The sequence below is a fragment of the Lucilia sericata genome, unplaced genomic scaffold (assembly GCF_015586225.1).
Source record: "Lucilia sericata isolate MDLA Ls3-8-SP2 unplaced genomic scaffold, ASM1558622v1 Contig001391F_arrow, whole genome shotgun sequence".
Classification (NCBI taxonomy): domain Eukaryota; kingdom Metazoa; phylum Arthropoda; class Insecta; order Diptera; family Calliphoridae; genus Lucilia; species Lucilia sericata.
Genome location: NW_023995331.1, coordinates 45,001 through 62,333, shown reverse-complemented (window position 1 = coordinate 62,333; position 17,333 = coordinate 45,001). Strand labels below are relative to the sequence as shown.

Here is a 17,333-nt window from a genome sequence, read left to right as displayed (position 1 = left end):
TGAACTAGAACTGAACTAGAACTGAACTAGAACTGAACTAGAACTGAACTATAACTGAACTAGAACTGAACTAGAACTGAACTAAAACTAAACTATAACAAAAAACTGAACTTTAAGTAAACTAGAATTGTACTGAACTAGAACTCAACTAAAACTAAAAAAGAACAAAAAAAACTGAACTTTAAGTAAACTAGAACTGTACTGAACTAGAACTAAGCTGAAGCTGTTTGACAACTTAACTAAGTAGAACTATTTTGGAACTCTTTTAAAACTGAACTAGAAGAAAACATGAACTGTATCACAGCTGCTCTAAAACTGTTCGACAACGAAGCTGCTGATTCGAACTATAACCTATATTGAAAAAAATCGAACAAAATTTTAAATAAGCTGGACTTAAATGTTATCATAATTAAAAAGAAAATTCGGATCCATAAAATTAGTTTTTTGTTTTTGGAAACTTTGATATTTTATTAATAAACTGCAGCCGAAGCAAAATATACGACGACTAACGATAAAAGCGAACTACCACGATCTGCTAGTGATGATGTAGAAGCAGGATTAACTGGGATTGACAGCTATGTTGTTGCCACCGAAGAACTTTGTGAAGAATGAAAGGTTAACGTGTAATTTCCTTACAATATTTTTAGGACATTGAAAGTATATAACAAGCCATAGATGCGCCTCAAGTTCTAGCCACAACGATTCAAAATGCGTTAGAAAACTGACCAATTAACTTTCGCAAAAAAAAAAAACGATTTGACAAACGACAAGATGAAATCCTTTTAAAAGTAAAACATTAAGATGTCAATTAATCAAAAAATAAAATAGTATAACAATACGTTTTTTGTGCAAACACGTCCCACGTCTTCGGTGATTAAACGCAAACTTTCGGTACTTTCTTTGGCTTCTTGTAGCATTTGATAGGGAACTCCTTGGTAAAATAAACAAATACTTGTATCTCCTTCAAAAATCCTTTGATAATTGACCAATATATTCCCTCTTAAGTTATAAAAACTCTGGACAAATAGCTAAATTGTATTGTTTCTTAAGACAAGCACGGCGTTGGCGTTTTCTCTATACTATAGAAGACGTTGATTTGCATACAGGCAATTGGCTGCTAAAAAACATGGCCAAAATAAATAGTTTATGAATGGAAATAGTAGTTTTTTTTTGCTACTGCTGCTGCTAAAAAAAGAAATCTGCTCAGTTAAGTGTTTTTTTGAAAATTTGGTCTTGAAATTTTTCTTAAAAATTAGAGAAGAGAGTAACATCTCCCCTAAACCAGGAGAGTTTTCTTTATTATTAATTTCTGTTCTCCTGCAAATACTTGCTAATAAATTGTATTTAATAAAATGGACGGGGTAAAGTGAGGAGTAGTGGTGGGGGCACACTTGTGCGTGCTGTAAAATATTTTTTAATCCTTTGCAAACATTTAATAGTTTTTCTCAAAATTTTGATAAACTCAAAATTTACATTTGGCAAACTGCGCAAGACATTATAATGAAAGGATTCTTTTGAGAAAGTAATTAATAATTTTTTGGTTGCTGTTTAAAGTTCCATCTGACCATGTTCCCCACCACTTGCGATTTTTTTTATTTATTTATTCAATAGTCAAAAATTCATTAAAAAAAGAAAATTTTATGACTACTCGTCCTACAGTTGAACTTGATAATTTAAATTTTGTACTTCTTTTTTTTCTAATTTCAAATGTATTGATGTTTTTTTTTGGAAATTTTTTCTGTATCCAGGCAGAAAAAATTGTATTTGTTTCAATTCCAAAGTATTTCAAAATCATAGACGTAATAATTGGAAAAGTTATAATTGTCCTCCTCCCGCGGGTAGTTTACTGACAATTGATTTAAACGTTTTAATTCCGTGTCTTATGTAAAGGGGGGGGAGGTATAGCACTTAGTTTGTGCAAATATGGGTAAAGGGAGTTGCTTTTCCAGAGCATTTTAAATTTGATGAAAAATATATACTTAAATTCAATTTTGTGACCTGTTTTTTTAAATACCAAAAAAATGGGACAGGTTGTTTAAGGTTAGTTTAGTAATTTGGCAAAAAAATATGCAAAAGGTGTCGATTTACCACTCCTAAAGAAACGGTTTATGTTCTTAACCAGTCTTAGGATATTCCAAACGAAACTGTCTTAAAGTTATCTAAATCTTGGACCCTCGTCTTATTAGAATGAAACATTTCATTCATATAATGAAGCAGTTTGTGCCAATAAAGAAGCAGTTCTAGAACTAAACCATAATCTTATTATAATGAAAGGTTTCATTATTATCATGAAGCTATTTTTGCCAATAAAGAAGCAGTTGCGGAACCAGTACTAGATCTAGACCATTGTCTTGTTAGAAAAATTTCATTCATATAATGATGCAGTTTCTGCCAATAAAGAATCAGTTCTAGACCTAAACTATCGTCTTATTAGAATGAAACAGTTCATTCATGTAATGTAGCAGTTTCTGCCAATAAAAACTCAATTACGGAACCACTTGAAATCCTATACCATCATCTTGTTAGAATGAAACATTTCATTCATATAATGAAGTATTTTGTACCAATACATAATCAATTACCACAACAGTTTTAGACCTAGACCATCATATTATTAGAATGAAACATTTCCTTCATAAAATGAGGCAGTTTGTGGTAATAAAGAATCAGTTACGGAACTAGTTGTAGACTTAGACCATCGTCTTGTTAGAATGAAACGTCTCATTCCTGTAATGAAGCAGTTTATGTCAATAAAAAATCAGTTATGTAACTTGTTCTTTTTCAGTTCCTTTCCATTACATTCTACAAAGTAACGGACACGTAACTAGTTCCTTATAATTTCCTTCATAGAGTCAGAGTTATGTAGACTCTTAAAGGGATGAAAGGGATAGTACTTTAAAGGAAAGCCTTGTAATATGATATATAACAATAGAGACTTAGTAGAGCTCTTTGATTAATCAAACAATTCACCAAAGCCTGAATGTTTAACATCGAACATAGATAGTTTCAATCGGTTTGGCTTGCGAACTGCTGTTTCACAGAATGGTCAGAAACGTTTCTTTCTATATTGAGTAATAGATAAGTCTGGACAAGATTTCTGTTGAGAAAGAAAAGGTCAGAGTTCGCTAAACTCTTTTATCTGGGACATCACATTTGTTTATGAATCTGGTTAAACAGCGTTTGAGCTAAAAGCATCATATGACTGCCTCAAAAAAGCAGATTACGTCTTTTATCATAGGGAGTGGATTAAAAACAAAAAAACCCTTCAGCTTACTTAAGAGTCAAAGCAGCAATCATGTAATTTCTCCTCGTGATTTTCGTTAAAACCATAATCAGCTAATGCTTATCCCACAGATTGAGCGAAGCGCTTTGGAAGAAAATTTTTTGTTTCCATAAGTCCCAACACTTATAGGACTCGTTGTCTCGAAAGAAACCTTCCGCTTACTTATGAGACAACCTTAACCTAACATCGAACATTTATTATTGGATCCACATTTCCAATGATTGTGTGAAAGTTTTAGACGAAGATTTTTTCCATTCATATTAGAGTCCGATTCGCGCACTAGTGAACTTGTGTTACCATCTCGTTGTCTCGACAGAAACCTTCCGCTTGCTTTAGAGTCTGAAACAACCTTAACTTTTTTTCTTACTTTTGATGAAGTATCAAACATGTTTTGTCTAACCGCGAATTTTTCCTTTCAATTTGGCTTACAGGCGCAATAACGAATACTAGAAAACTTCTGACATTATCCTCATAGTCCCGAAAAAATCCTTTCGATTGCATAAGTATCAGAGACTAACTTTAACAACTTTCAAACTATTGACGCAGCATTGAAAATTTACTTTTTTCCCTCGATTTCGGTTAAAACTGTCAGCCAGCATGCTACTGCTCAAAGAAAGAAGGCTTCTTTTTCTGAACTTCCAAACAAGTACACTCAATGGCAAACATGAGGCTTTCTCATCAACTCGACAAAAACTTTTCATCTTCGAGTTAGAAGCAACTTAGGTTAGGTTGATAGGAGGATGTATACTACATCAAATCCGAAGAAATACACCTAGGCCACTATCAGGCCTGTTGTGCGCCCCTTGTAGAAGCAACTTAAATGCTTTTCTTACTTTTGACGCAGCATGATCCCGACTTTTTCCGTTTAAAGCCAGTTGTGTTATCTTACATGTGTTATCTTACGTTACGACAGAAGGCTTCCACTTTTCCGGAGTCAGAGACTATTAAAACTTCTTATGATTATGTACTTCCTCCCACGATTTCGGTTTAAAGCAGGTTGGAGCAGCAACACAGGTGTTTTATTAACATTTTTAATGAAGATTTATACATTTTGGACTTCAGACATGTCGTAAACTTGCGAAACTTTCTTAATGACTCGATAGAAAGTTGATTAGGAGTTAGAATAGCTTATATTCCATTTCGCTCGAAGATTCATTCTTTTTAGACTTTAGAAAAATCTGGGTAGCGAAAAACTTGAGAAACTTTACCTACATAAGAGCTAGAGAAAACTTAAACTCCTTTCAAACTTTTGACGGATCATCGAAAATGTACCACTATTTTGGTTTAAAACCGGTGGGAACTGCAACACGGGTGTTGTCTTAACATTTTGCACGAAGATTCATCCATTTGCACTTCAAACGAGTCAGGGTATGGTAAACTTTCGAAATTTTCTCACTGCTTTGATAGAAACTTGCTTAAGAGTTAGAGAAAACTAAGATTCCTTTCGTACTATAAAGGGTACTACACCGAAGATGTACTTTCTTCCCACTTTTTAGATGTAAATCAGGTTGGAACCCCAATATAGGTATTAATTTAAGATTTAGCTTAGTCTGGGTATCGGTAAACTTGTTAAGCATTCCCATTGTCTGGATAGAAACTTGCTTAAGAGTTAGAAACAACTAAAAATCCTTTTCGTACTTTTGTGGAAGCATCGAAAGTGTACTCCGTTCCCACTATTTCAGTTTAATGGAAGTTTATCGAAGATTAATTTAACCTTTTACAGGAAGATTCATCCATTTTGGACTTTAGATAAGTCTGGGTACTGGTAAACTTGAGAAACTTTCTCATTGTCTCCATAGAATTCATCCAATTGTTTAGGTCCAGAGAAAACCTCAGCTTTATGGTTGACTCAGCATCGAAAAAGTATCCTCCACAAGCGACTCGAGTTTCAAACACAATCATCCAAATAACAGTCTGGGCATGTAAACCCAGGAGTTCTATTAAGAATTTGAGCATCAAATGGCTTCTTCATGGAAATCGGTGCCATAATCCTAAGAGTTGTATTGCCAGAGTCTCTTTACAAAAATGTGACAGCCTCTTAATGGTAATTGAGAAACACACGGCAAAAGCAGCCAAAATTCAAACTTCAGGCGAATCACGGCGAAATGTAGATATCGGTGCACAAAGAGATCTTTGAAGCATAACTTCAGATATTACATTTGAACAACCATGGAGCTACAAGTTCTCAAAATCGAATCAAACTTCAAGATTTCTCTTACAATTGGAAATGGCAAAGAAACAAGTTAGATTAACGAACTAACAGTCATATTGCAGGGCAAATTAAATGACCCGTAACAGGAACTAGGATTAAGACATTACACTTTATAGGCGTGAAGCTTTTCTTTGCAATAAAACCAAATATCTTAAAAGTCTGACAAGGAAAACGTACAAAGGATAGCGTAGTCAGTTAAGTGGAAAACTAAGGTCGACAAGGGACAATAGTTCTCATTTTAAACTTACTTCCTCCCGTGAATAATCTCAAACATTTAAAGTATTAAAACTTCCTTCAATTTGACCTTAATACAACCCCCAACTTAAACCTTATACAGTATAAGATTTAACAAAATATTAGATTTTTTTACAAACCAATTTAAATTACCTACAAATCTTGACATAATTTTAATATTAGAAAAATCACGCATGTCATTTATTTCCGCTGTATAGTTTTCATTAAAATTTTTCACATATTGTTCTCCAGAAATTAAAAAAAAAATAACAAAAGGTTGAATTTTTAAGTACAGCCATGACATGGGATTTTCTTTATTTATATTAGTTTTCTAAAGAAAACTATTCCATTTTTTTGAGAGATTTTTTAACTAATAAATATTCACATAACTTATGCCGCCTTACAAGGGTGGTCAAACACACGTTTTCCTCAAACGGGTTAGAGAAAAACTGGTTTTTCAAACCAATTTACAGCTGTCTGTACTTTTTCAAATGTTGATTTTACAACTTTTTTTGCCAAAAAAAAACTCGTTTTTTTATTATTTATTTTATTTAACAATAAAAAGGTTTTCTTTTAATTTTGCTGAAACTTGCTTAAAAGTTGTAAAGGGCTTTGTTTTTGTTATAATTTGTATACGAAGGAAAGCATCCCCAAACGGGATAGTTTTTAGCTCAAATACTCGTGTCAAAACTATAAAAATGAAGTTCTGGCTCAACTGTACTGTTTTTGTTTTCTTAATGAATGGGGAGGGAGGAACTTGTTAAAAGTAGTTGAAGAACTAGTTATTAGTTATGCTGACAATAACATCTCATACAAAAAGAAGCTTTTCTAAAGTTATCATATGTCAAACTACCCTGTATGAAGTCATGACTTTGTTTAACTCCAACTTGTGCCACTGTTCGGCGTTATTAAAGGTTAATTTGGTTGCGTTACTATTTCAAGAACAATAGGTTTTATAAATAAGACGATTTTAAACTTTTCAGATCTTAATTTCCATCTTAGAAACAATTGACTTAAAAAAACAACACCAAATGGGGGTGAACTGTTAGCTAAACTGTTCCGCTCGAGAAGTCCATTTAAGAAACGGGTTTCAAAAACGAAAGTAGTTTCCTCATATCTGAAACAGATTTGTCCGTGTTTTACGTGAGCGCCTAACTTGACGGTCTAAGCTCACGGTGCTCTTAACACCCGGCGAATACAATGTGTCTACCAACGCCCCCCTACCCAACCCGTACAATAACGACGGGAGGTGTAAGAGTACCAGAATTGAAGTCATGCATTTGGACATGACCTCCCCCTTGGTTTGGGGCGGAGACTATCTAAACTCCAATCGATCTATGGGTCACGGCACCCGGTTGCAATACAACTCCACACCGAGCTTACTCTCTTCCCGCGATTTGGGTCAAAACCACAGCCACCACGATACTCTAATAAATGACCGCACCATCATCCAGGCTAAAAACCAGTTTAAGGGGCTTCCTGGATCCCGTCGTAATAGATTTTAAGTCTCCGGTTGGACTACGCATTTTAAGCAAAAACTACTATTAGTTGGCCTTCATATCTGAGACCGTAGTGAAGGAACAGATGAAATTCCTTCTGTTCCAGTTTAGAGAAGATTATGTCTGTCTAAAGAGGCAGGCAACCAAGAAGTAGGCCAACTTGCCACCTTTGTGATAACCGAAACGGATCATACCTTGATTCACCGTTCATAAAGTTGTATTCCTAGAGTGGCTGCTTGGGCAGACGAATACGTAGTAGAACAAATCAATCTAACGAACATCAATTCGATAGATGGCGATGGCCAAAGAGAGCCCAATGCAATATCGGACGATTATCAACAGATAATGTGAATAAGATGAAAGCACGACCAAAGTTTCGATGTTTCCATGAACCGGCTGCGTTCAGCCTAATCGCGGAGTTCAGGGCTGGTTGACCATGAGGTCGGTAAGTAACCAGTTAAGCGGCAAAAAGAAAGCACATGGTGGCTTGCTCCGCGGCGCTCAAACTGCCTCATTTCTCATTGGGAAACGGTAATCAATACTGACGGTGATATTGTTGATGTCTTCGAAGATGAAAGCATTACCAAAGTTACCAAGTTTTTATGTTTTCATGAATCGGCTGCGTTCAGCGCCAATTTCTTAAGGACAGCAAATAACTAGTGAAGAAGCATATATTACAAGCGCCGATGTTCTCTTTACAACAATGTAGGTGGATGTGGCCTTCACCAGACAAGCACTCCAAACATTACAACAAGTTTAGTAAGTTTAGTTTGCTTAAGGACGGAAAGCAGCATACAATGAGCTCCAGTTATTACAAGCGCCGATATTCTCCTTAAAACAATGTAGGTGGATGTGGCCTTCACCAGACAAACACTCCATACATTAGAACGAGCTTGGAAATGGCGCAAGTCCTTTCTAAATGCATAAAGAACAAAAGCTGATTTCAACGCTCTTGCTTGGATATTAAGATTCCCTGACTCCTTAAAGACTAAAACAATTCCTAGATATTCGGCACCACTGTCGGAGGGTCTGATTTTCGTTTTTGTATCTTCTGGAGATTAGTATTACTGTAACTTTTCCAAACTACATACAGATCCCCTTAATACTCTCAATACATCCATCATCTTCTTCACATTTCTGAAATATTTCGGTTTCAAATCTAGCCTAATCCAAGCATTCCTTTATGCCCTATTGCTATGTTCACCATCGATGTATTCCTTCGACATTTCTTTCTATAATCAGACTTTAAGTTTGATATCAACACCTCATGGTCTTAATACAAATCCATTTTCATCGTAATCTCCAAAAATTCTTGAAAGTAAAAATGTTGCATCCAACATCAAGATATCTCAATATTATTAAGGATGCAATCTTTCCAAACGAATAATTACGGATATTGCTAAACTTCACTGCTTTCTTCTATTCCATGTATATCTTAAATGACTTTATGCCTCAAATATCCATCACTGCCAACTTGTATCCAAATACCATCGAAAATTTTCCATTTTTATACTCAAAGTTAATCCAAAACCTTTTAGAGATGAGAGTAACAAGTCAAAATTTTAATGATTTCCTTAATAGAAATCTTGTAACAATCTCTACATGAGTTCCTGTGAATAGATTAATTTCAAAGCTTCAAGGACTCTTTACAAAATATACAATTATCATGTTGCGTTGTATGAATATTGTAGATAACAAGGAACCAGGAGCTCTCAATCTAATGGACATGAGCATAGAGTGCAATGTCCAATGAACGTACTTTTCAACAAAAATTGAACACAACCCTTATGCATAGCGCATCTGCTTTAAAGAATAGAATATCCTACTGGGAATAGTTTAAAAATTTTATCGTTATCGAATGTGTTCTGCTAAATGAAGTGAACTTGTTCTCGAAACTCTTTCCACTCCATACACCTATCATCAAAAAGTCATACTGCGATCGATAGCACTCGCAGAGAGAGAACAGTGGGATTTCTGTTCACTCTTCCACTCAGTCGCAATTCAGGTCTGTGTTAGAGAACAACTTGCGCGTTATCATCGTTAAAGTTGGTGTGACCGTTAACTATTTGGTGTTCGAATGTTTTGCATCTCACTCACTCTCACTTTATTACTTCGTTTAACTGTTCCAAGTTATGCGTTTAATGCAGACCTCGAAATGAGGTTATGTTTTCACAAGCGGAAATCATAAATTACTCTGACTATAGCCTGATGGAGAAGATTAAAATTCTAATTTTATAATGGTGACGACTGTTAACTTCTTTAACTTTTTACTGCTAGAGTAGCATTGGAATTCCAACTTTAATCTAAGTGTTCGAAATGTTCAGTTTCCCATACAAAGCTATAGTTAAACTGGTGGATTTTCTTTGAAGTAATGTTGGATACTGTGGTATTTAGTTATTGAAAGAGTTGAGAGAGAGAGAGTAGGAACATTTTTCAGCTTTGCAAAGTTTCAATCCAATGTCCGCAAATTTCCTCTTACTTCTGTAGGTGATAGTTTTTTTAGAGCTTTTTTGGTAGTCAATCACACTGGATTTCGTTAGTTCAACGTTCAAATGAAGATAAGCCATCTGTAATTTTCGTTTATAATCTATAGTCTTACGACCTAAGCTTCACTTTGCAGGATCTTTGTAGCCGGTCTTGCATTTCCTCGCTAAGAGGCTAGGTAGTTACAATGAGCAAGGTCCCTTTATTATTCTCTTTATACCAAAAAGTTAGTGCCGGAGTCATCGTGCGAGTGTCTTATCAGACGATCACTGACTTTTTATTTAAGGGTTGTATGTTTGATTAGCTCGTGGACACAGTGGATTTAGAGACACTCAGAACCTTAGTCTCATCAACATTGGACCTATCACATAGATATCCATTTAAGGGAGACTTTGGAAAAGTAATTAAGACGCTGTCGCTTCAGTGCAATCTGTAGCGGAAGAGATTAGAAGCAACCTGTTTTAGAATTGGCACCTTCAAAAATTCGGACTGACAAAACCAAAATGTATCATCTAGAAGACTATAATATAAAAGAAAATACTCTGGAAGTTGTGATAATGTTTTCTTTGAAGCAAAGTATTCAGCAATGCCCTTGAGATAAGGAACAGACGCTTCTTATTCGAGGTCAAAATAAAGCAATAGGAAAAGAGTCATATACGCTAACGTTTCTTTAAGAAAAACAAGCGCTATGAAGTAAGGCATGGGTAGTACTTCGAAAATTGTAAAATGTGGAAAAGTCCACTTAAAAAATTACAAAAAAAAATCGCAAAGTCGACTTTTCGTCAATTGTAGACAGACGACTTTTCATTTTTAATTAAAGTACGAAAATTTAAAAATATCGAAAAATGTACTTAAAAAATAACAAAAAAATATCGCAAAGTCGACTTTTTGTCAATTGTAGATAGTCGGCTTTTCATTTCCACTATAGAATCTCAATCGCATTCAGAGTCACAAAGTAAACTTTTTTAAATCAGAGTAAAAAAAGCGGACTTTTCTATTCATAAATTGAATTAGATTTTTGTTAACATATAAATATTAAAAGAAGTCAAATGGGAAGATTGAAGAGAACAAACTTGGCAAAAGTCAATATTTATGAAGCTCGAAAAATCGACTTCAAAAAAAAGTGTACTATACAAAAAGTCGTGCAAAGTCAACTTTTCATAAATTGAAGAAAGATACATTTGGCTTCAACTATAGAATTATTAACTCAATTGTTTTCTAAAAAAGTAGGAAAGTCGACTTTTCATAACATAAAATATTTTAAAAGAAAGAAGGCCGATTTAAGAGAACAACGGAACGGAAAACAATGAAGACAATATTCATAAACTTCAAAAAAAGTCGATGACTCGAAAGTCGTCTCACCACAAATTGGAAATAAACATTTTGTTTCGGCTATAAAAATCCTAATTTCAAATGTTTTCTTTAAAAGTCGCAAAGTAGAATTTTCATAAATTGAATTATAAAAGTCGACTTTAGGTTAACATAACAATTTAGATGACGATTAAAGAGAACAAAATCGAAAATCATAAAAAAAGTCTATATTCGAAAAGTCACGACTTGGACATTTTTTAGACAAAAACAATTTATTTTAAAAATAAAAAAATCGCAAAGTCGACTTTTTTATAAATTGCAGAAAATCAAAAACGTAGAATTTTAGTTTTAATGATAGAATTTTAATCTCATCTGTTTTTTTTTAATCGAATTTATAACTATAGAACCTACGTCGACTTTATTTATTAACAGTCGACTTATTTTTCAAAGAAACTCGACTTTATTTATGAAAACTTTAAGAGGTAGATTTTTTTCAATAAGACGAGTTTCTTTATTATTAAAAAGTCGAGTTATATAGAAACATAATTTCAGAATAATCGACTTTTTATGAAAACTTTACTTCATTTATGAAAAGTCGTCTTCTTTAAAGAAACTCAACTTTATTTATGAAAACTGTACTATTTTATGAAAAGTCGGGCCTACTTACATATATAGAAGCCTAATTTAATTTTTGAAGAAAAGTCGACTTAATTATGAAAACTCAAATTTATTTATGAAAAGTCGACTTTTGTAAAGAAACTCTACTTTATTTATGAAAGTCAACGTTTTTTATGAAACTCACTCGATTTTACTTCGGAAAACTCGACTTTGTGACTTTTTTAAAGAAAATCGACTTTGTGAAAACTCTATTTATGAAAATTCGACTTTTTAATGATACTTTTTTTAAAGAAACTCGATTTTATTTATGAAAAGTCGACTTTTTAATCATACTTTTTAAAAAAACTCGATTTTATTTATGAAAAGTCGACTTTTTAATCATACTTTTTAAAAAAACTCGATTTTATTTATGAAAATTTGACTTTTTAATTAAACTCAACTTTATTTGGTAAAACACAAATTTTTCATGGAAAGTCGACTTTTTACGAATCTCGAAAATCGATTATTCAACGTTTCTCCTACGAGAAAATCCAATTATTGACTTTTTTATAGGGTTCTATAAATCGACTTTCGAATAATAGAACAATCGACTTTTTGTCGAAAAAAGTCGAAGTCGACTATTTTGTTCCAAAAAAGTCGATAACTCGGAAAATAGTCGGAAAGTCGACTTCGTAAATAAAAGTCGAAGAAAGTCGAAAAGTCGGAAAAAGTCAAAAACTCGAAAATGGTAGAAAAAAAGTCAAAAATAGTCGAAAATTTTAAAAAAGTGGAAAAAAAGCCAAAAACTCTAAAATAGTCGGAAAAACTCGAAAAATGTCAAAAAATAGTTGAAAAATAGTCGAAAATAGTCAAAAAATCGAAAAGTCGACTATTTATAAAAGTCGAAATGTGTAGTCGACTTTTAATTAAATGAAAAAAGTCGAAAAATCGACTTAACATAAAATAAAAAAAGTCGAAAAGTCGACTTTTCGTTTCAACTATAGAACCCTACCTTTTTAGGACCAAACGATTAGAAAACGTTTTTAATACTAGTTTTATAAAAGACACAGTTGGCATTACTGTTCAACAATTTTAGTATTAAGCAAATTTAAATTCTTATTAAACCAAACATTATTTTTATTAAAAAATTATAAAGAAAATTTGTTTGTATTAAATTTATTCTTATAAGAAAAAATATTACAAATCTCTTAACATTTAACCAAAAAAAGAAATCACATTAACTATTGTGGCGTTTTTTACGCCATTTATTCCTATTTAATTTAACCATATTGTCACTACTGTTAACAGCAAGTTTGTCAAGTTTCGTCCTAAAAACAAGCATATTGCTCTCACTCTGTTTTAGAGTGCTCTCATTCTATCCTTCAAGCGAAGTGTGTTTACATGTTTGAATGTTGTTGTTTGTGTGAGTATGTTTACATAAACATACAGAGTTGTATTTTTTTAGTAGTAGTTAGCAGAGACACAACCAAAATGAAAAACACTACTACTTTTTAGATATATTAGTGGATGAACAACAACAACAATTGTAAACATTATTAAGCTAATGTAGTTGTAAATATGTTGTTTTTGAAATGGTTGTTGTAAAATTTGAGTTGTTTTTAAGTATAAAGTAAATGAGGCCTAAAATTTTGCTGCCTAATAGTTGTTGCTGTTATTGTGGATTTTACAACATAATGATGTTGTGTTTGTTGTTTCTGTTGTACAGTGTACAAACTAAACAGGAAGATATGAATGTGTGTAGTGGAGTGAACTTTACTCGTAACAAAACAAAAGCCGCATCCAACGACAACAACAAGCAGCAGCAGCAAAGCAAACTCCTTCTTCTTTTCCACCAGAAAACAAGAAATGATAGAAAAAAAAACAGAAACAGAGAAACACACACAGAATGGAATAGAAACCAGAAAATCAATAAAAACAACAAAATACACATTTTTGCAAAAGCAATAAAAAGACGCGCGCAAATTGTTATTTTAACCCAAGACAATTGGATTTTTTCACAAAAATTTTTTATAAAATTTACAATATAGAGAATTTTTTTTTTTTTGTTAAAAAATACTTTACCCTAGTACTTACCGCTGCTGGTTGGAAACACAATCTACAAATGCTTTCCATGTCCTTAGAAAATTATTAAATTAATAGAACAAAAAACAAGCGGTCTTTTCATAAAAACTCCAACACTCGTACCCTCTTAACTAGAGAGGAGGAAGCACTTTTTTAACTTTACTTAGTCCAAAGCCCGGTAGTTCATTAAAATTTCATTAACACCGGGGGAGGTCTTTCTTTTGAGTTTTACTCTTTAATAAATTCTGGTATTTTTCATAAATTTCTTTATTAATATTTTATTACGTTTGCTTTTTGTTTGTGGCATTTATTATTCGTTTATTTCTTCTTTCTTTTATTTTTTGGTTATTTTAGTTTTAGTGTATTTTTTTGGCCAGCGGAGCACCTTTTTTCTTAAATTTTTTTCACTTTACACACTTTTTTTCTCATTTTTCTTTTGACATTTTATTTCTTCATTAGGCTTGTCGCCTTTTCTGTTAATTTCCTCAATTTCTTGTTAGTTTTTTTATTGCGTCCACACAAACAATTTGTTGTTTTTTTATAATTTTATATACTTTTGTTTATTTATGCTTTTTATTACAAACTTTTTTTTTTTTGATACGTTCCGTCGTCTAATCAAAATAAATTTTTTTCTTGCTGCTTCTGTAGTAAATGTTAGGCAGAACTCTGCGCCGACAAACATTAACAACGGCGTTGATAGTTACTAAACGTAACGGCGTCAGCTTTAGATTGACTGTAAGTCAGCTAAGTTTTCAGCAGTATTTTTAAATTTTTCAATGATTAATAATAGATTGGACTATAGACTAGACTATAGGCTAGACTATAGTCTAGACTATAGGCTAGACTATAGACTAGACAATAGTCTAGACTATAAACTGGATTATAGACTAGATTATATACTAAACTATAGGCTAGACCATATTTCATTTTATAAACAAGATTATAGTTTATAGTCTAGTATATAGTCTAATCTATAGTCTACACTATTGACTAGACTAAAGACCAGGCTATAGACTAGCCTATATATTAGACTATAGACTACCTATAGAATAGGCTTTAGACTAGCTATAAAATAGAATATAACTACAGAATAGACTATATATTACAAAATAGTTTTTACGTGCGTGAACCATATGGGATGTAAATTTTTAGCGGCGGCGCCTTTAACATTTTTTTGGCGTTCTTAAGCCGAACCGCCGCAGTGCTCAGACGGGCAGACAATAAAATATAGAGATGACGTTTAATTAGTTTAACTACTTATCAACAGTGGGCGCTGCTGTACAAAACAAAATTATATGAGCATTTTGTAAAAAAAATCTCATTAGATAAATTTTAGATAATGGAAATTGGAAATTTTGTGATTTATCTCTCAAAAACATACACATTTTTCATGTTATCTTTATAAATAAAAGCTATAAGTTGTGAAAACCTTGAACAAAAACAAACTAGGCAGCACTTATTTTGAGGTTACCTTTTGCGTTATACTAGGAAAATGCTTTTAAATATAAAATTATATATTAAATAATAGTTTTTAACATTTTTAGTATTATTTAAAATGTTTTTTTTTTGGAAAATTTCAACAAAACAATAAATTACATTAAAGTTAAAAAAGTTTATAATTTATTGAATTTTAAGAAGTATTTCTAAAATGTTAAACAATTTTTATATAAAGGCATTTTAATTTTGATATTTTTTAAAGTTGCTTTTAAAGTTTTATCAAAGTTTTTATTGCATATTTGAAAATGTATATTTTTTATTTTGTTAATTTCTATTAATTTTCTTTTTTTGTCTTAGGAGTTTTGTGTATTTTCTTTTAAATTAACAATTTAAATTACAAACAAACTTACTTATTTAAAAACTAACGGTTTTAAGAGAAAAAGTACTGCCAAGTTTTACTCTCCTAGCATAAAATATTTCCAAACAAACATCACTTTCCAAAACAAAAACAAAGTGAAAATACAGAGTTGTTTTCACACACTCGCTCTCTTGTCAAAACAAAACAACAAAATTTGCAGTTCTTCAATTGCAGTCAAACTTATTACACGATTTTAGCGGTGTTGCGGTATGAGAAAGAAAAATTTGTTTAAAAAAATACAGCAAAAAAAGAAGAAATTTTAGACATTTTTAATTAAAGTTTAATTAAAAACAATTAAAATTAATTAAAGCTTGTAAGAGAAAGAAAAAATCTAAAGAATTTTATAGGGAATTTAAAGAAAAAATATGAAAAATTAAAACAGCTGCTTAGCTGAAAGATGAAGTAATAGAAAAAATACTAGACAATTGGAAAAATCATTAGAAAATTTATGAAAAAAAGTTGCAGGGAAACTGGGTAATTGTTAGAGTGTGTGTGTGTGTGTGAAAAAAGTGGAAATAGATTTTCCGTAACAAGCTGAAAAGAAGTGGTGTTTTTTTTATAAATTTTGTGTGATAAGAAAATACATTTTAAAAGTTTTTGTTACATTTTGGAGAAAATATAATTAATAAAGTTTTTGTGTTTAAATTTGTTGTTGTTTTAAGAAAAAATCCATAAAAATTAATTGAAGCCATCAAAACGTCTGTAAGCACGTTCAAACAGACAAAATCCATAAAAAACAACTACAAAAAACGGCTGAAAAAAAACACCACCATAACAATAACAGCAACAAACTTAAGCTATGACAAAAATAATAACAACAACAACAGCAAGAGAAAGAAAAAACAACGGTTTCTAACGTAATTAGCTTTTCTTTGCGCGGTTTATTAAATTAAAGAAAAAATTACAACAAAAACACAAACAACCATTACAAAGTAAAAGAAATAAAAAGAAGCAGACTTTTACCGTAATCGAAGAGTGTAAAAGTAAAATAACAAAAATAACAACAAACATATTAAAGCCGTTATTTAAAGCATAAAACACCCAAATTAAGCTCAAAAGCAATTTTAATTGCTTGTAATTAGTGACAAAAAAGAAATTTTTTTAACAAAATTAACAAAAAATAATTAATTTAAAATTTTTTATAATTATATTAATGTTTTCTAAATTTTTCTAATATTTAGCTTTAAAAAAAGGAAAATTAAAAAAATCTCTTAAAAAAAAGAAACTAAAATTAACAATTAAACATCATTAGCCCAGCTGCTGCACATCATTAAAAAAAACTTCATTAACTAACCACAACAACAACAACTTTTATTATCTTCATCTATTGGGTAAGTTTTTTCATAATTTCTATTTTGTTTTCTTGATAAATTTTGTTAATTTTTACTTTCGTTTTCATTTTTTGTTGAAATCTTTTTGCTGTTTAAAAAGAAATTTACAAAAAAACAACTCCAAACAATGAATAAATATAAAAAAATAGAATAATTTTGCATTTAAATTAATAACAATCATCGAAAATTTATAAAAAAATCAACCAAACAAACTAACAAAAGCAAAAAAACTAAAGAAATATTTTCTATTGTTTTGCATATGGGAGAGTGTTGTAGACATTTAGCGTTTTCTTGTTGCTGTTACCAAATGTCAAGACAATATTATATATTTAGCGTTTTTTATTTGATAAACAAAACCTTAAAAAGCTCTACTTTACAATCAATGTAAACAAAGTCAAAATTACTATGTTATATTAAAACTTGAAATTAGATATAAATAAAAGTC

General features: G+C 31.6%; 2 protein-coding genes across 9 annotated transcripts in view; one reads left to right on the top strand and one right to left on the bottom strand.

Annotated features, from left to right (window-relative positions):
- The window catches only part of LOC119611211 (zinc finger protein OZF), a 43,621-nt gene extending 29,234 nt beyond the window's left edge, over nt 1-14,387 (bottom strand). The window contains exon 1 of one of the 4 annotated variants that reach the window (XM_037966719.1): nt 13,715-14,387. In XM_037966719.1, coding sequence (XP_037822647.1) covers nt 13,715-13,753 — 39 coding nt within the window. In that variant the 5' untranslated portion in view covers nt 13,754-14,387. The remainder of the gene's footprint in view (nt 1-13,714) is intronic. The other 3 variants (XM_037966720.1, XM_037966722.1, XM_037966721.1) reach the window with 3 other exon arrangements.
- Nucleotides 14,388-15,713: 1,326 nt separating this feature from the next.
- The window catches only part of LOC119611210 (cytospin-A-like), a 28,871-nt gene continuing 27,251 nt past the window's right edge, over nt 15,714-17,333 (top strand). For 2 of the 5 annotated variants that reach the window (XM_037966717.1, XM_037966713.1), the window contains exons 1-2: nt 15,714-15,764; nt 16,739-16,888. The gene's annotated coding sequence lies outside the window, so the exon portion shown is untranslated. Of the gene's footprint in view, nt 16,032-16,738; nt 16,889-17,333 lie in introns of all 5 variants that reach the window. The other 3 variants (XM_037966718.1, XM_037966715.1, XM_037966714.1) reach the window with 3 other exon arrangements.